At 42.9% G+C, this 19,909-nt stretch overlaps 1 protein-coding gene across 2 annotated transcripts in view; it reads right to left on the reverse strand.

Annotated features, from left to right (window-relative positions):
- The window catches only part of FCHSD2 (FCH and double SH3 domains 2), a 232,537-nt gene extending 213,989 nt beyond the window's left edge, over nucleotides 1-18,548 (reverse strand). For both annotated transcript variants that reach the window (XM_045021822.1, XM_045021812.1), the window contains exons 1-2: nucleotides 18,413-18,548; nucleotides 14,941-15,038 (exon numbers count right to left, since the gene is read on the reverse strand). In XM_045021822.1, coding sequence (XP_044877757.1) covers nucleotides 14,941-15,038; nucleotides 18,413-18,433 — 119 coding nt within the window. In that variant the 5' untranslated portion in view covers nucleotides 18,434-18,548. The remainder of the gene's footprint in view (nucleotides 1-14,940; nucleotides 15,039-18,412) is intronic.
- Between the last annotated feature and the right edge of the window lie 1,361 nt (nucleotides 18,549-19,909).

Here is a 19,909-nt window from a genome sequence, read left to right on the forward strand (position 1 = left end):
ACCTGCTCATACACAACCACTTTGCTTGCATCATAAGCCCTGTTTACACCTGTTTTTCATACATATGTTTTTAAGACATTTAATAAATGCCTGACTTTGCCAAACATTGCTAGGAAGCTCTCTCAGACAGCATTCATTAATTCACAAATTCTTACACTCAAAGACCATTAAAAACATACTTCTGAATTGAGATCACAATGAACTGTGTGTTCCTCTCAAGGGAAATTCTTTATTTTGATATGCACAGAGAGTATACCAGACCCAATAAACAACAAATTTATGTTTGGTGTTATATGTATTTAAACATGCTCCTAAGTGCCAAAACATTTTATTCACTATCCTTCAATGACTTGCATCTGGCATTTGAGCTAGAAATGAGCTATAAATAATGGCTCTACCACCATAAATCTTCCCCAGTCTTCTGCAATGGCCAGGCTAGTCTCATAAAATTAAACACTGATGCCTTTTTTCTCCCCCATTAAAAGGATTCTTGCTGCACAGAGTGAAGGAGGATAGAGACTTTGTGTGAACAACTCGCTGTAGAATGTGGAGACTGGACCTAGATACATTCTCAAAGGCACCAAGAGAAGGAATACTAAGGATAAAAGATTTTAAAAGAGCCTTATGTGGGTTACTAGCAACACCTTAAGAGTATTAAAATTGGAAGAACTTTAAAATCCAACTTTTAAGCAACTATGTCTAATTTGCACAATTCATTCAGCGTGTACAAGAAGAGACTGGGCTCTGTAGTGAGTTTCACTTTCTAGTTTCTTATGCAATAAAAAATATTGCAAGTGAATATTCATTTTTCATTTTTTTTTAAATTAATAAAAACATTTCTAACATTCACTTTGGTAACTTCATACTAAACTTTTAAAACCTATATTGATCGCTTAAACTACTTGGCAGTGTTCTTTTAAAACTACCATAATGCAGACATGCATTGCCAAACATATTTGCAACAAATGAAGCCACCTAACCAGCATAACTTTGCCCCACACTATTGCTGACAGCTGATCAGGTTTTGCTGTTTTGTTTTACAGTTTGTTTTTCGTACATTTCAGAATATAAATATGAAATGCAAAGTCCCTTTCATGTTACCAAGAATGACTAGAAGAGGACAAGCCATGGAAAATTGGACATACTTATGCACTTGACACAAGTTAAAAACTAGACCTATATACACATATATATTCACAAAGGCTGTCAATTTATCACAGTTAACTCACGTGATTAACTCAATTAATTGTGATTTAAAAAATTAATCACAGTTTTACTTGCACTGTTAAACAACAGATTAACAATTTAAATGTATTAAATATTTTGGATGTTTTCTACATTTTCTACAAAACTTTAGAGCCTACAAGTCCACTCAGTCCTACTTGTATAGCCAATCGCTAAGACAAACAAGTTTGTTTACGGGAGCTGAGTTTGCCCACTTCTTATTTACAATGTCACCTGAAAGTGAGAACAGGAGTTCGTATGGGGCTTTTGTATCCGGCACTGCAAGGTATTTATTTAGGTGCCAGATATGCTAAACATTTGTATGCCCCTTCATGCTTCGGTCACCATTCCAGAGGACATGCATGACGTTCGTTAAAAAAAAATGCATTAATTAAATTTATGACTGAACTCCTTGGGAGAGAATTGTGTGTCTCTGGCAGTTTTACCCGCATTCTGACATATATTTCATGTTATAGCAGTCTTGGACGATGACCCTGCACATGTTCATTTTAAGAACGCTTTCACTGCACATTTGACAAAACGCAAAGAAGGTACCAATGCGAGATTTCTAAAGACAGTTACAGCACTTGACTCAAGATTTAAGAATCTGAAGTGCCTTCCAAAATCTGATCGGGATGGGATGTGGAGCATGCTTTCAGAAGTCTTAAAAGAGCAACACTCCAATGCACTACCTACAGAACCTGAACCATCAAAAAAGAAAATCAACCTTCTGCTGGTGGCATCTGACTCAGATGATGAAAATGAACATGCGTCGGTCCACACTGCTTTGGATTGTTATCGAGCAGAACCCATCATCAGCATGGACGCATGTCCACTGGAATTGTGGATGAAGCATGAAGGAACATATGAATCTTCAGTGCATCTGGCATGTAAATATCTTGTGACGCTGGCTGCAACAGTGCCATGTGAATGCTTGTTCTCACTTTCAGGTGATATTGTGAACAAGAAGCAGGCAGCATTATCTCCCATAAATGTAAACAAGTTTGTTTGTCTGAGCGTTTGGCGGAACAAGAAATAGGACTGAATGGACTTGTAGGCTTTAATGTTTTACATTGTTTTATTTTTGAACGCAGTTATTTTTGTACATAATTCTACATTTGTAAGTTCAACTTTCATGATAAAGAGATTGCACTTACAATACTAGTATGAGGTGAATTGAAAAATACTATTTCTTTTGTTTTTTACAGTGCAAATATTTGTAATAAAAAATAAATACAGAATGAGCACTGTGCACTTTGTATTCTGTGTTGTAACTGAAATCAAAATATTTGAAAATGTGGAAAACATCCAAAAATATTTAAATAAATGATATTCTATTATTTTTTAACAGTGCGATTAATTGTGATTTTTTTTTAATCGCTTGACAGTCCTAATATTTATGTACATGTCAGACACCTACCAGCCAGAAAACTAAACCCACCAGCCATAAAAGAGGATTTGAGTGGAGGGTCCATTAGGAATAGCAAAGGCAACACTGACCAGAATTAATGTAATTCAGTGGCTAAGTGGGAAAAGCAGGAGCAGTAGAGGCAGCACTGGGGTCATCTGCTGGCTCAAGAAAACAGCCCGACATTGGTTTATATTCAGAAGGTTCTCCTAAAGGAAGACAGAATTTTCCCTCCCACGAAGAAGCCATACATTCTGCAGAATTTGATGTAGGTCCCCTCATTCACCAGGACAAGTTTCCCATTCATCAGCATTGAGTAGGCATGTGGATTTTTCAAGCCCTGACTAGAGACAAGGACAAACGCATTTCCTCTTTTGACTCCAAAGTTGGACTTGAACCCAGGCCAGGAATCCAAATTTTAGAAGAAATCCTAGCATAGCAACACACTGGACCATCAAGTGCCTGCATTAACCTATATCAACCTAAAATCCACCCACATTTCTTGAAACTCTACTAAATACATACTGGTCCTGTCTACACTGATCATTTAACTATTTGCAGCACCACTTCAGATGCTTCAGCTACCATCACACATTTTACAAGTAAATTTCCTGGTGCAGAAAAGTCTTTCTTCTCTAACCCTGTAGCATAATCTACACTATGGAATTTGTACGAAAAAATTCCCACTGTTTCTAATGTTGACAGCTCTCCAACTCCAGCAGCCGTTTTCAGCACCACGTCAATTAGACTTGCTCTGAACAGGGTAGACACATTGTTTAAAAACAGTTACATTAAGTCTCCCAAGCAACAGCAGGAATTGTTTAGAAAATTTCCTTAGTGTAGACAAAGTGCAAAGAGCTGAGAGCACTGCCAGCTTAGGATCCAAAAAATGGAAAACAAACCAGAATCTCTATCAAAACAGGAAATCAAACCAGCCTTCATTCATTCCCTTAATAAACGTGTGCAATTCCAGATTGAGCCCATAATAAGGATAGTGAAAAGGAAGGGTGGTGAACACCTTCAACTCCCAATGAAAACTAGTGGGAGCTGAGGATATTCAGTACTTTGAAAGAGTGCTTGCATCTTACAGGATCCAGTCCTTTAATTGGTGGTGGGAAAAGGAAGTATACTTGTCTGCATTGTATCATTATTTGTATTATGTATCCTAATTCATGTAACTGGGACTGAAACCATATTAAATGCTTCAAAGCAGCTTTCACAAATCAAAATAAATAAATATGCTCACTTGAGGGCACTTCACAATTATTGTGGATAATGTAATAATGAAGGCTCTGCACAACTGCACTGGATGAAGAAGAAAACTAAGAGCTCCAGAAAACTAGTAAAATAATATTTTAGGAAAAAAGAAGAATTTGTTTTACTAGCTCCTATAAAGGTTAAACCCCAAAGAGAATGAATGACTTAAGGAATGGACAATGTTTTAAAGAAAAGTAATTTCTAGCCAAGACTGAAAATATAACCAATAGCAAAACATTATCAGTCTTTAGTAGTCTGAGTCATTTTTAGTCATTGCTCAACACAACAGCAGACTAAAAGTGTCTTGCTCACTAGCTACTAATGGAAAAATATTGAGCTTTCCTGCAAGCTGTTAGGGAAATAAATGTCATTAACCTAACCCCATTTACACTGTGTACTAGAATTAAATTTAAATAAAGCTTTCTTATAAAACCGAAGTTCACATCCAAATAGAAGAATACATTTTATTTTTTTCCTCCTATAAACATAACTGTACTTTACTATTGTTTCCACTTCAGATCACCAAAATAAAATAAAATAAAATAAATGCACTCCAGAATTAACTAGAACTTTGCCACTAGTCAAAGTTATAATGATACCTACCAGTATTAAAGCAGGGAATCCATTACTGCTTTATACCAGGTTAGAACAAGAATTTTAAAAGGACTGTGGCTCATTTCACTGTGCCAAGATTGGCTTGAATGACTACACTGTTGCTATGTTTATATTGAAGCTTTTTTTTTTTTTTTTTTGCAGGCTGCAAACGTAGATTTCCGTGCCTGGTAGGCAAAATTATTTCAGTGTATTCCAGTCCTCCTTCAAACAGTTCCAGTGCAAACATCACCAGGCTTTAATTCCTTCAAGAATGTATGTTATTAAATGACTGTCTAATTATAGATAACATACCTAGACCACAAATTCTGCAGCACTTTAAGGCAAAAGAATATTCAGAAGCAATAACACTGCCTTCTAAGAAAGGTTCTGGGGGATGTGTGTTTTGATGTTAGAACACCAAATGAACAATGCTGCATCTATTGAATGGTTTTAAGTAGGCACGGCTTGAAAAATATCAACACATACTCATCACTAGTGAAAAGGAATTTCTCTTGTGAGGAAAGAACTGCCATCAACAGCTAAAGAATCTAAGCTTCCAGATTAAGAAAGATAAATCTTCTCGCCTCATGGTGAGCTACAAGCAAAATGAAGCAACACTGTTTTCCCAAGTCTGCAGTCAACCAGCTCCAGTTCTCTGCTGTTGCTCACTTCCCTAAGCAGCAAGATAGAGAAAACTGATACTATTTGGATCCTATGGGCAGAGTGAAACGAACATGAATCTTGTCAATTTCACTCTAATGCTGCTTGGAAAAAGCTATGAGGAGCAGAGGCAAGCAACAAAGCTATTCACTAGAGAGGACAACCCTGGAGATGGAGTAAAGTAGTGGAGATACAGCCTCCCTGCTGCAGCACTCAGGAATTTTGAGGAGCAGTAGAGTAACAAAGACAACCCCTCCTCCTTGCCAGGAGGCTCTGGGCAGTAGTGTGTGTGTATATAGAGGTAAAGAACTGCTTCTCCTTTCCAGGAGTCATTCCAGGAATGTATCAACTCCTAAAAGCCAGAGACTAAAGCAAAAGATAGAGCCTCATATAGGATTCGGGAACATCATCCTAGCGGGAATCCCAGCACCATCCATCTTCCCAACAACTGGGGACTGGTAAACATTGGACTTGTCACCATCATGTTGCCTCTGAATAGTGGGCCCCACAGCACTTGCCTCTGTTTAGAAGGATTAGCCCTCTTGCAGCTTTTTCGAGACCTATGTTTTTCTCAGATTCTGTTCTGCAACACAGTATGTTATACGACTGGATTTTCCTAACATCAAAATATTTTAGATGATCTGAGTTGTAACTACTGTATTAGATGTTCTATGTTTAAAATATACATGAAGCTGTAATTAGTACTTTGTTTCTACTTCAGTAGCTTTAACCCTCAGCCCCAGTTGCCAAAAACCTTATCACTCAGCTACCAACAATCCGAGAGATTACAGAAGTGTAGCTGAGTTCCCTGGAGAGTGTGAAGTGTATTCACAGTAAAAGGTTATACGCAACTTCATTAAGCAGAACACAATTCAATACATAAAATGCCATGTTAATATCAGTGGCAACCAGACATCTACAGATATAACTATGCAGTCATAAATGCAAATTCATCTTCTTGAGATCTGTAATATTCAGTCATACTTAGTCCTGTCACTACAGGGTAGCATCACTACCGAATGACTGCAGCTACTCCCTTTCCTTGTACCTAGCCCCCAGCCAGAAAACCCCCAAACAATTCCTTCTCTAGAACTAGTATGACATATGCTGTCATCACATTGTTCATTCTCCTATTTGCTATATCTCTTTCCCCCCAGCCTGCATCTGTCTTATCTATTTAGATTGTAAGCTCTTTGGCACAGGGACTGTCTGCTCCATTTGTACAGTGTCTGGCACAATGGAACCCCATTTCTGATTGGTCTTTAGGCACTAGCATAATAAACATGATTAATAATAATATCCACTTCTCTTTCCGCCACCCAGAATCTCCTATCCCACCTTCTGTGCTATCCTTCACCTCTCTGCCCCCAAAGTACCCTTCCCCCTTCAAGAATTCCTCTCTTCCCCTCCATGAGGAAGACTACCAGTCTTTACTCCAACTGCTCCCCTGTTGTGCACCTCAGTGGAGCACAAATGGAAGAAAGTCCATTGAGGAGTTGAAAGAGCAACAGCAGTAGCAGATGCAGCATTCTACATGGGAGAACAGAGCTCGAGAGGGCAGGGAAGGCTCAAAAGAGGAGCCTCTTGGCCAGGAAGGGTTGAGCAAGCAGACACAAAGGCTGTCTCCATAGGAAGGTGGTTGCTAACACTGTTAAAATCCTAATGTAGCCTGTAGCTTTAACACATATTAGCTGGTTGAGGTAAACATTGGGAGGGGAGTGAACATTAAGCATAGTGAATTCGAGTGTGGGAGACCAGAACTGGATTGATGGCAGAAAAATGCAGGGTCAAGATTTGATGAACTGGGGGAAGGGACACAAATGAAACACTGATAGAACTGTGTCACGCAGAAATTATAAGTGGAGAATGGATTTTCAGTATGGAGGGCAAGTGTGATGAATTACAGAATGGATTTTGGAGAAGGGGAGGAACACAGAACACACTGTGTGAGGCAAAAAGGGGGGGAAATGTTAAAGAATATGGAAAGGAAGAACACCGTGGATTATGGAGAAAGTGATGAATGGAGTTAAAGGGGATATGGAGTAAAGAGTGGTGGGCTAGATTAAGTAAGCGAGGGAAGAATAAAGAGAAGGATGGAAAGACTTCAAGAACAGAGGAAGGAAGACGATAGAAATGGAGGAGGAGGAGAACGTTTTCATATATTATACTTCAGTATATTTCTGGGAAATTCTCATTCGCAAACTCGGGAAATACGGTCTAGTTGAAATTACTATAAGGTAGGTGCAACACTGATTGAAAGATCATACTCAAAGAGTAGTTATCAATGATTTGCTGTCAAAGTGGGGATACATAAGTAGCGGGGTCCTGCAGGCATCTGTCCAAGGACAGTACTATCCTTGGTCCAGTACTATCAATTAAATGGAGAGTATGCTTATAAACTTTTCAGAGGACACCAAGTTGGGACGGATTGCAAACACATTGAAGGACAGGATCAGAATTCAAAACGACCTTGACAAATTGGAGAACTGGTCTGAAATCAACAAGATTTAATTCAACAAAGACAAGTGCAAAGTATGATACATATGAAGGAATAATCAAATGCACAACCACAAAATGGGCAATAACTTGATTACGCAGCAGTTACTGCTGAAAAGGATCTGTGGGTTATGATGGATCACAAATTGAATACGAGTCAACAATGTTATGTAGTTGCACAAAAGGTTACTATTCTGGGGTTTATTAACAGGAGTGTCATATGTAAGACATGGGAGGTAACTGTTCCACTCTATTCAGCACCGGTAAGGCCTCAAGCGGGGTACTGTGTCCAATTCTGGGCACCACACTTGAGGAAACATGTTGATAAACCAGAGGGAGCCCAGGAGAGCAGCAAAAATGGTAAAAGGTTTAGAAAACCTAACTTATGTGGAAAGGTTAAAAAAACTGGGCACGTTTAAAATCAGAAAAGAAGACTGAAGGGGAACCTGATAACAGTCTTCAAATATGCTAAAGGCTGTTATAAAGAAGACAGACATCAATTTTTCTCCATGTCCATAGATGGTAGGACAAAAAGTAATGTGCTTAATCTGCAGCAAGGGAGATTTAGGTTACATATTAGAAAAAACTAACTATAAGAATAGTTAACTACTGGAATAGACTTCCAAAGGAGATTGTGGAATTCCCGTCATTGGAGGTTTGTAAGAACGGGTTAGACAAATACCTGTCAGAGGCAGGGATAGCTCAGGGGTTTGAGCATTGGCCTGCTAAACCCAGGGTTGTAAGTTCAATCCTCGAGGAGGCCACTTAGGGATCTGGGGCAAAAATTGGTCCTGCTAGTGAAGGCAGGGGGCTGGACTTGATGACCTTTCAACGTCCCTTCCAGCTCTAGGAGATTGGTATATTACCTTTATTAGCTTAGAGATGGTCTAGGTATACTTGGTCCTGCCTCAGTGTAAGGCACTGGACTAGGTGACCTCTCAAGGTCCCCTCCAGCCTGACAATTCTACACAATACACGAGTGCATTTAGGGCCCTGTGGTTTTGGTGAATCTTATATGCTGGTAATTTAACAGAACATAATTGCTTATTCCCAGTGGCAATTGACAAGTCATTCTAGGAAATAATTTATAATATAGGCTTGCTATTTATTTAAAACAGATTTTAATGGCAGGGGCTACAACTGCTTTCTCCATGTACAGACAGGCTGGAGGGCCTGAGTGTTGGAGGTGCTAGCCATTGTATCACTTGGCTCAAGACTGAGGAAATACAGTCAAGCCTAAAAGTTGGATAGACCAAAGTCACCTGACTTTATAGGCAGCTGCATTTTTAAAAGGATAATCTGGGATCATACTCCACAAGAAAGTTTTAAAAATGTTAATTCTGGGGAGGGGGGGAAACGGTAGCCAGGGAATATAAACTTGCAAGGAATTAAGGACAAATAGAATTCTCTGGAGGACATTCATCTTTAATATATTAACTTTGCCCTTAAAGGATAGAGGAAGGGCCTGCCATCTATGTAATTCCAAAATCATCTGTGTGATAAAACAATTTAAATTAATTTTTACTTTTTTATATATATTCGAGGAAAGAGGACTCCCAACTACCCAATTTACACTTACTGACAGCAAAAGGTATTATCTAAGAGGGTGACATTACACACCCTTCAAGAGATACTGAGAGCCTCTGACCTGTGCAAATTAATTTTGTATGCTAAGATATTCCCAAAGAATTCAGTAGTTCAAAATATACTGGGGATGGCCTGAAGGGGGCTGATATATAAAATTATATAAACATTTTCATTTCTTAGGATTCTATTTTTAGACCCTGGATCCATGGTATACTCTAATTTGTACGGCAGTAGCTCTAAGGAAAACCAAACAGATTGTGTGGACAGGGGAAAGCCCTGTCTATAACCATGGTGAAGACTGAAAAAGTGGAGCTGTAGTTATTGGGTACAACACAGGAATTAGTATTGGAGTACAAAAGTCTAATCCAAGACACGAAAAATTGACAAAATCTGATTTTTTTGTAGAATGAAGAACAAATTACCTCCAATTAACTTTGATGAAGGTTTTTCCTGCATTCAGTGACAAAATAGCCAATGGTTTCAAGGGGGTTTGGTAATAGGATGGCATACTCATAAACCAATGAGCGTTGTCTGATCCATGTCTCTTTTGTATAAAACCCACCTGGCCCAGATGTATTGTGCTCATTATTTTTTCTAATCGCCCAGCTAGGATTTTAGACAACACTTTAATATCAAAGTTGATTAAGGATATTGGTTGATAGCTAGCACGTTCTGGGGCATGTCAGGCTTAAGCATGACTGAGATTAGAGTTTCATTCACTAAAGAGTGCAGAGTGCCTCCATCAAAAGCCTCAGTAAATACCTCAATCAATGTGGGAGCAAGGGTGTCTTTGAACTAGACATAACATTCAGCTGGAAAGCCATACTGCAGCTGCCCAGGGTCTGATCCAATTTCATGTCACCTAGGGCAGCCATAATTTTCACAGGTATGTAACGGGGAAGCAATTCGTTTTATGTTCCCAGAAATACATGTAAGCAAATTAGCCACAGGTACTCATGGTGGGAAATAACCCAAAATGCATCTTATGTCATGCCCACTGAGACCCAGGGGTATGGCTAAGGTGAGGAGTCCAGGATGAAGGGTATCTAGGGAAAGTCATAAGGAGTTCAGATGGAGAGGAGGGAGAAGAGAAAACAGAGTGGCAAGAGGTTAAGTGCTAAATGCACAAGGAGTTGAGAGGAGATTGTCTTTTCTTATACGACAGGTAGGTTACGATGTGAGACAGCAATGCGCTCAAGTCAGAGTGGGAGAAAAAAAAATCAGGTTGGGGGGCAGCTAAAACGAACATATCCTCTTTGCCCCATGTAGAATGCACAAGAAATGAATATTCCCCAACCCTCTACATTACAAAAGCAGAGATTGGGTGGGAGGAAGGAGGGGGAAAGAAGGGTGAACATCTGGAGCACGTTTTTAAAAGGTTTCTGGGCTAAAATACACATATATTTGCATCAAAGGTTAGGATCATACAAGACAGATACTACTTGGGGATGTGCTAGAAAAAGATTGGCAGGATTTGAGTCTGAGTGTCTGATGGTTCCTCCTTGCTCTATATACGGGCAAGATGGCACATATAGGGATGCAGAGCTGAGGTGGGTGTTTCTCCCTTTACCGCTGGTGACAACAACCTGGCAACAACTGCTGAATAGCAAAGGTAAATCCCAAGGCAACATATAGTTAATGTTTTATTATACGGAGGCAATGCAGTTTGCTGCTTCTCCCAGTTTGGAGAAGCTAACGAGCTGGCCATCCTGCCCGACCTTAAAAATAACCGGAAAGGCTATAAAATTAGATCAGGCCTTTCTCCTTCGCCTGCTTCCTTGCCATAGTGAACAGGGCTCTTTTTTTAACTACGTCCCAGCTGCAGTGGGAAAAAATCTTTATTTTATGCCCATTCCTGCTCATTTTCCTTTTTTTCTGGCTCTTTTAAAGATGGATTCTTTCACACTGTATTTTAGGAATTTTAATACAAATGCCCGGGGTTTGGTGGCTAGGAAGCAGTGGGTGCTCGCTCTGTCCTACTCTCTATCAGGATGTAAGGAAGGATCCCAAGTAAGATTTTAGACAAAAATTCTACTAGACTTCCCTCTTCTTCCCCATCCTCAGGGAAGACAACCATTCTCAAATTATTTCTTCTGGACCAGCTCTCCAAATCATTCACTCTATCTTGTAGATTTTGGATCAGACTTTGTTGCTTGTCTATTAGAGAGACAAGGTGGGCTTTTAGTGGACCAACTTCTGTTGGTGAAAGAGAAGCTTTTCAGCCGCACAGAGCTCTTCTACAGATCTGGGAAAGGTAGTCAGAGTGTCTGCTGAATACAAAGTGTAACAGATTGTTTAGCATAAGTAGTTAACACATATTGCAAGAGCCCATTCAGAGCCCTCCCTGATCCTGGAGGATAGCCCCTGCAAACTGATCTATTGTGCTGCAGCGGTGGATTTAATTTCAGAAATATCCTCTGATATTTTTCTAAGCAGGATCTGTTCTTCTGATACCTGCTTTAGCATTTTATAGATCTAAGACAGGCGTAATCAAGTCCTCCTCTCAGAGTGGTGCCATGCTGCACTGTACAAGGCTGTCAGAGTGCCTCTGCTTCTTTGTGATTTGTGGGGAGTCCCAGGAGGAAGGGGGGTTCAAAATGAGATCCATCTGCTACTAAGATGTTAAAGGCGGGATGAACCACCCAGAGACAAAAACTGTGCTGTAGTTTAGCAGATTTTAGAGGGGCTGAGCAGCAGTTCCAGGTTTAGGCAGCCATCTTCCCCTGCGGGGTCCGCCCAGTCCACACACATTTGTTTTGAAATGTTTTAAAATCTTTTAGACAGGGACTTGCATTTAGTATTTTAAACTGTTGTGGAGAAAGTCCCCTTGACCTCACATCCTTTGCCCACCATTTCACATTGCCTCTGCCTCCCCATTTCTATTTGACTAACTACAGGACTATTTGTATACCTTTAATAGGCTTGGAAGGATTATGTTTTATTGGTGTCAATTTCACCATACACATACATACACAAAAACCAAGGAAAAAATATTTCCATCCATAACAACTGAAATTTACAGATAGGCAAAGAAAGAAAAAAAATGCTACTTTAGAACTTGGGAGTTTAAAAATATTTTTGTATATTTTGACATGAGATGTTGACAATTTGTGGTTTAATCATTATAAAGCTTTAACTTTTTGAATCTTAATGTCTACTGTCATTAAACAGTCTGACTCTGCCCCATGATTTCCTGAAATTGTGAAATTGTAAATCAAATAATTTTAAATGATTTAAAATAAACACTGGTGATATCTGTCCAAATTATTTAAAAAAGTAATTCTCCAAGCCTAGCCATAACAAAAGAATTGAATAGTTTGCACTTGCTATTGAAGGTCTGTAGTTTCAATTACTATTTGTAATGACATCTCCAAATGAGAAATAACAAATACATGGCATGAGCTGCAGAAAAGGCATTGTCCCTATAAAAGCACACTCAGCTGCCTTATATTTGAAAAGTGACACAAACACATTTAATGGTACAAGAATTACTTCTACTCTTGTAAAAATGGTAATTTTAACGCTCAAGAAACACAAAACCAGAATAGAGGATGTTGCTGCAAATGAATGTTCTGAGGAAGAGGTCAAAAATAAGGGGAAAGGTGGTTAAATTTAAGGTGTGCCTGAAGCACACAATAAGAGTCAGCAACAAATTTTACACCTTGGCTTGCCAGAGCTCAAGTGCCAGCTCCCAACCCTGACATTTGATAGAAGGAAAGTGACAAATTCATGAAGGACATACACTTATAACCTTCACAAAAGTTAGGCCTCAGTCACTGTGTGTTATTCACCATGCTTAAATTCATCTCAAACATACACCATCCCTGCTATTCTAATACCAGCTCTTCTGCAAAGACTGCAAAAGCTGTGTGGTGGTAATGTCACTCAACCAAATGCCATTAAGAGATTATGCTGAATCAAATGCATGAAGTTTTTTACCATCAAATCTGATCAAAAATTGAACCCAGGCCTCAATAAGTGAAAGGACCGAGTACTAACTTGCTGTTTAAAAATCTGTGGTGTTTGTTTTCACACATGTATTCCAATAAGACACTGTACTGTCAACTGAGACTCCTGTTTAGAAGACAACACAGAGTCCACACTTTCATACTATAGGAAAGCCACCTATTTAAGTCTTACACAGACAGAAACTTAGTCAAGTCACAGAATGGCAGGTGTACCCTCTTTAGGAGTTTCATTCCCATTCTCGCATATAAACCATAAGAGTAGAGAACAGAAAAAATAGTTTTAAAATGTTTTTCTTTTTAACACTATTGTACTTAAGTGGTAAAGAGCGTTCTTTTGAAAAACAGGTTTTTACAGACAAAATGTATAATACATAGCAAATGCTTGCAACAAGACTGATGGAAAGGCCCACTCAGTGACCACTCTTAATTCAGATTCTTAATTTGTAACACTAACATTTTAAAAATTATATTGATTCAAGAAAGCATTTTAATCCAAACTTTCACCTGCTCTCTTTTAACTTTTATGTAGCCAGAGACAATGAGATTTTTATGCCATGTTTCAGCAGAAAACAAGTATAAATGCCTAAACTATAAACCCCTGAAAATAAGGGTCTAGAAAGGAAATGCTGACAGAACCTGAACTAAAGCAGCACTTCCAGGTGCAGATATAATAAAATGAAGTTCCTATCTAAGGAAAAAAGTCCTCACATACCAATCTGCTACTCATTAACCAGTATTTACTTTGCAAATAATGTATAGCTACTACTTGTAAGATAACAGATGTGGTGATCTTTCCCATACAGAAGCTTGTTTCACTACCCATGAAAGAAGGCAGGATTCAGACAAAGATGGAAAGTGCAAGCAATTCTGGATATGACAAGTTTTATTGACATGAGACATAAGGAGACAGAGACTGAAACTGTAAGAACTTCACTGTATTCTAATCTCTTGTGAAGTTAAATCTTTGAGCTGGCACTTCACTTGCTCTCTACTGATAAGTAATATTACTGGATTTTCAGTCACTGAGTGAAGCACAAGGTGCCAAAAAGAAGGAAAGCAATAGGTGTACTGATGACATTTGAATATTTCACAGCATGCCCATTGTAGAAATTGACAGTTTCTAAACAGGTTGAGTGATTCATTCTCCACATAATTCCAGGTGCCCATTAGTCCTGCTTTGATCATAACATATATAAATGTTAAAGACAAACATTCACATTATTTAAAGACAAATAATGAAACTATCATATGAAACACGTAGAACTTTTCTATTGATCTCAATGTGCAAGGTTATGTAAAAAAAGTGCTTTATAAGTACTAGTGCAAATACTTTTACTCATGTTTTCTGCACAAAAAATTAAATTCATGTAATGAATGCTCTTTAAAACTTCCTATGGCTAACTATAAATCATCAGTAATTTCATAAAAGTATTTTTAAAAAATGTTTTTAACACTAGAGACATCACTTGAACTGTGAGTCTATCCCAAAGAAAAAAAGTGCTGAACAGACCAATACTTTCTGGATTTGTTCATGACACATTTGTACACTTGCCCCATTGAAGAGAAGAAAAAACTATTTGCATTGTGTTAGTCCCAGTTATAATTTCCAGCTGTGTCAAAACTTTAACAGCCTAAAAGCAGGAAATCCAAGAGGAAATTCCATCGTCAGTTCCCGGAGTTTTGTAACCCAATGTTCTTCCAAAAGGAGATCTTAAAGGAATTTGGTAGCATTTGCTGTAACCTTACCTCACATCTTCAAGTAGATCACATTCTCCCTGATGCTTGGCCTGAAGTTTTGTCATCTGTTCAATTTGAATATTTTTTAGCTCTTGTGTAACTTTTACCTACAAAAAAGACAGATCATATATTTTAAGTAGGGTCTAGCTGTCATTTCAGTGAGAAAAAATATTTGATTTCCTTCATCTAACTTTATGATCTGTCCATCAGAATATGCAAATTAAACATTTTCAGTATGTGTAAACCTGTTTTGCTTGGTTAACATAACCCAATGCATCTACTTAACCAAAAACTGATTTTACCATATATTGTTTGGATTTAACCCTGTAGCGTCTGCATTTCATACATCAGAGCTGTGCTCTGCTTGTTAACAACAAATATGCATGTTTTCTTCTTCCAAACCTCTGAGGATAAACCTGTCTACAACAGAAGAGGTTCAGCTTGAAACAAATAAGGGAGTTGGGGGAAAGAAATAATCTGCTGCTGATTTAACATTTAATAAAAACAATTCACACATTAATGAAATGTGCATTGATTAAACACTCCTACAATGGTTTTGTGAACATGCCTTTAAACACAGTCATGTGGTTGCCAGCACATCAGATCAAAAGTCACCCTCCTTAACAGTATGACTTCAGAAACGTTGCGCCTTTTTTTATCATCAGTACAAAATACACTTTCTGTATGTTTTGAACCTTATAGCATTAAGATTTCAATAACCTGGGAACCAGAGTGATAGTTGGCAGCATGGCGGGGGGGTGAGGGAGGGATTGTTGTGATAAACATTAACCCCAGAAAAGGACTGACTTGGCCACAGAAACATGGGATTTTTAAAACAAGATCTTGGCATTTAACACATTCATTGATCAAGATGCATCTACATAGCAGCCTTAAACAGAAACAGCATCCATGCATCTAAAAATGTGATGCATGCATGAAAGGGGGGAAAAAATAAGAGTTTCTGCTATGGGGGAGGGAAAGACAGGGAGGAGGTGAAGGAAAGGATCTGCCATAAACCTCCCCTTTCTCTCAAAGCAAAACAATCCTCCAAATCTTATCTGCTAGCAACAGCTCCCCCCAACCTCAACACCAAAAATAATCCCCCAGCAACAAGAACCCCCAATCCCAGCACTACAGCAAGACAAGTTTCTCACCTCAGCTCCTTTCAAGATACAGCAAAACATACAAACCCTATGCTCTGATTAAGTAAGAAAGGGGTTTAGGTTTTTGAAAACAATACAAATGTTGAAACCTACATAGTGAAAATAAAATTCCATGTGAAAAATACAAGAGGCAAAGCATAAAGCACACATGCAATATAAATGAAATGCCAAATGCAATCTAAAATCCCGTGAAACATAAATAAGAATCCTTCAAAGGAAGCAGAGTCTATCCTCACAACAACAGAGGCAGAGACATTAGGAGGAGAGCAAGCAGTCAGTCCCCTGCAGCTGGATGCCCCGAGCAGCTAGGGAGCCCAGAAAATGACAAGAGACTGACAAACAGCAGCCTTTTGTTTACACAACACAGGCACCCCCTCCCAATAACCCTCACCCATATGCAACTCCCTCCACACAGGCACCCACAAACCATTCCCTACATACACAATTAACTCTCTCTATCCCACTCCATACGCTAATCCCCAAATATTCTTCTCACAGAATAACCCTCTCAACCCTAATCTATATAACTCCAACCCTCCACACCAACACGATCATCATTATCCCACTGTAAACTATTCCAACCCGTCTCCCACATCAAGCCAAACAACCCCCTCTCCATACAACCATCAAAATATAACTCCCCCACGCCAACAACCCTCATCTACACAATCCAACCATACTCTACCACCTCAGTACCTCAATAGAGACCATTTCCTAACCGTAGCCCCTTCTTCACCCCAGTACAGACAATCCGAAAACCCGCCATACCCCAACATGCAGCCACACAATCAGCAAGGCAAATAAGCTCTCAATCCTATTTGATACACCTCCACCCCAATACAAACCAAGCCCTGCCCTAACCCTCCAATACAGATAAACACATACCCTTACACACCCCAATCTCTACACACAACTCCAAAACTCCTCACTCCCAATACACCCAGCCACCCACTTTCAATACAGCCTGTGGCACTCCCACACCAACCCCCCACATCCCAATACACCAACCCGTACACAGCCCATGTCCTTACACCAATACAGCCAGTACCACCCCACCACCCAATACACCCAGCGCCCAACCTGCTCACAGCCTACTCAGCCCCAATACAGCCAATGCTACCAGTACTGCCAGTGCCACCCCACACCCACTATACCCTGATCCCCAATACACCCAGCCCCAGGCCCCCACTGCAGCCAGTGCCCCGGTTCTTGAACCCCGGTGCCACCCCACACCCACTATACCCTGATCACCAATACACCCAGCCCCAGCCCCCCAGTGCAGCCAGTGCCCCGGTCCCTGAACCCCGGTGCCACCCCACACCCACTATACCCTGATCCCCAATACACCAGCCCCAGCCCCCCAGTGCAGCTAGTGCCCCGGTCCCTGAACCCCGGTGCCACTCCACACCCACTATACCCTGATCCCCAATACACCCAGCCCCCCAGTGCAGCCAGTGCCCCGGTCCCTGAACCCCAGTGCCACTCCACACCCACTATACCCTGATCCCCAATACACCAGCCCCAGCCCCCCAGTGCAGCCAGTGCCCCGGTTCCTGAACCCCGGTGCCACCCCACACCCACTATACCCTGATCCCCAATACACCAGCCCCCCAGTGCAACCCACTATACCCTGATCCCCAATACACCAGCCCCCCAGTGCAGCCAGTGCCCCGGTTCCTGAACCCCGGTGCCACCCCACACCCACTATACCCTGATCCCCAATACACCAGCCCCAGCCCCCCAGTGCAGCCAGTGCCCCGGTTCCTGAACCCCGGTGCCACCCCACACCCACTATACCCTGATCCCCAATACACCCAGCCCCAGCCCCCCAGTGCAGCCAGTGCCCTGGTTCCTGAACCCCGGTGCCACCCCACACCCACTATACCCTGATCCCCAATACACCCAGCCCCAGGCCCCCACTGCAGCCAGTGCCCCGGTTCCTGAACCCCGGTGCCCCCCCACCCCCACTATACCCTGATCCCCAATACACCCAGCCCCAACCCCCCAGTGCAGCCAGTGCCCCGGTTCCTGAACCCCGGTGCCACCCCACACCCACTATACCCTGATCCCCAATACACCAGCCCCAACACCCCAGTGCAGCCAGTGCCCTGGTCCCTGAACCCCGCTGCCACCCCACACCCACTATACCCTGATCCCCAATACACCCAGCCCCAGGCCCCCAGTGCAGCCAGTGCCCCGGTTCCTGAACCCCGATGCCACCCCACACCCACTATACCCTGATCCCCAATACACCCAGCCCCCCACTGCAGCCAGTGCCCCGGTGCCCCCCCTGCCCAGCCCGCCCCAGCGGCTCCCACCTTCCTCGGCGGGGGCTGCATGGCGCTGCCGTCGCTCTCCGCATCAATCCCCGCTCGGCAGCGGGACACGGCCCCCGCGGCGGAGGGAGGGAGGAGCCGGCGCCGGGATGCGGAGGAGGGGAGGGGGGGGCGCAGCGCGCGGCTGCCGGCGGGGGGGGGGGGCGGCGGCTCCCTCACGCGGACTCCATGGCCCGGCGGCGGCGGCGAGGCACCGAGCGGCTCTGGGAGGCGGAGGCGAGCGGCGAGTCCCGGCCCCGGGGAGGGAGAGCGGGGAAGGCGGGGACGTCGGCCCCTCAGCCAGCCCCAGGCCTGGGGGAGGGTGGGAAGGCGGCTCCGCAGCGCCCCGACGCGGCCGCCGCGGGGAAGCGCTCCCTGGAGGCGGGCGGGGAAATGGCGCCCCAGCGCGGCCGAGACCCCGCCTGGCGGCCACCGCCGCAACACCCGCCCCTCCCCCACCGCGGCTCCGGCAACCACAGACAACGGTCCGCCCAGCCGGGTAGACGTGGGGGCAAAACCATAGAGAGCTAGGCGGGACGGACACGTCCCCGCCAGGCGGGGGCGGGGCTCGGCGGGTAGCGCGCGAGAGGCCACGCGCGGCTGGGGGCGTGCGCGCGGCCCGCGCTCATTCCCTAGTTCCTTTGGCTCCCTGCCGCGAGCGCTCTGGGCTGGGGCTGCACGTGCGGCTGGCGCGCGGGGCTGGGGTTGCAGCGCCTGGGCGGAGGCGCTGGAGACGCAGCAGCAGCGGGGGTGGGGCAAGTGCAGCACCCGAGCGGAGGAGCTGCGAGCGTAGCAGCGCTGGGAGCGGGTTAGGGTGACCAGCTGTCCCGATTTTAGGGTCTTTTTCTTATATAGGCTCCTATTACCCCCCAACTCCCTGTCCCGATTTTTCACGCTTGCCGTCTGGTTGCCCTAGAGTGGGGTAGGCAAGCTGTAGCTAGCAGGGTGTCCAAGGAAGCAGCCCTTGCCCTCCTAGTGATGGGCTAGATGTCTACGGTGTGATGCACCTGGTGCAAAGTGTCAGGGAGGGGATAGGCAGCAGGCACGGAGAGCAGCACTGATTGCTCTCTCCCAGGTCAGCAAGTTGTCCGCTGGGGGTGAGCTGAGTTGCCCTGAAGGCAGTGCGCTCAGCTACACAAAAAGAAAGATCATCCCTTGTCCAATGAGCTTTCAGTCTAAAGTGAGACGCCTAGCATGTGGGGATGCAGTGGGGAACCCGGGGAGTGGGGTGAACTTAATTGGGAAAGGTGTTTGGTTTTTTGTTTTGTTCTGTTTTAATGGGATGGCTTGTTGTAAACTCACTCCTAGGCCTGGGCCTTATGGACAAAGTGTGTTTCTGACAGGAGCTTGAAGAGAAATCTTGTGGCTTGCCTGGTGGGGATGGGAAGGGCATTCTGCACATAGGCAGCAGTGTGGGCAAAGGCTGCACAGAGATGAGAGCAAAGGGCGAGTGAGGTATTGGCACTGGTTTCCGTGGGAGAGCTGACGTGGGGGCAATCC

This window comes from Mauremys mutica, chromosome 1 (assembly GCF_020497125.1).
Source record: "Mauremys mutica isolate MM-2020 ecotype Southern chromosome 1, ASM2049712v1, whole genome shotgun sequence".
Classification (NCBI taxonomy): Eukaryota; Metazoa; Chordata; order Testudines; family Geoemydidae; genus Mauremys; species Mauremys mutica.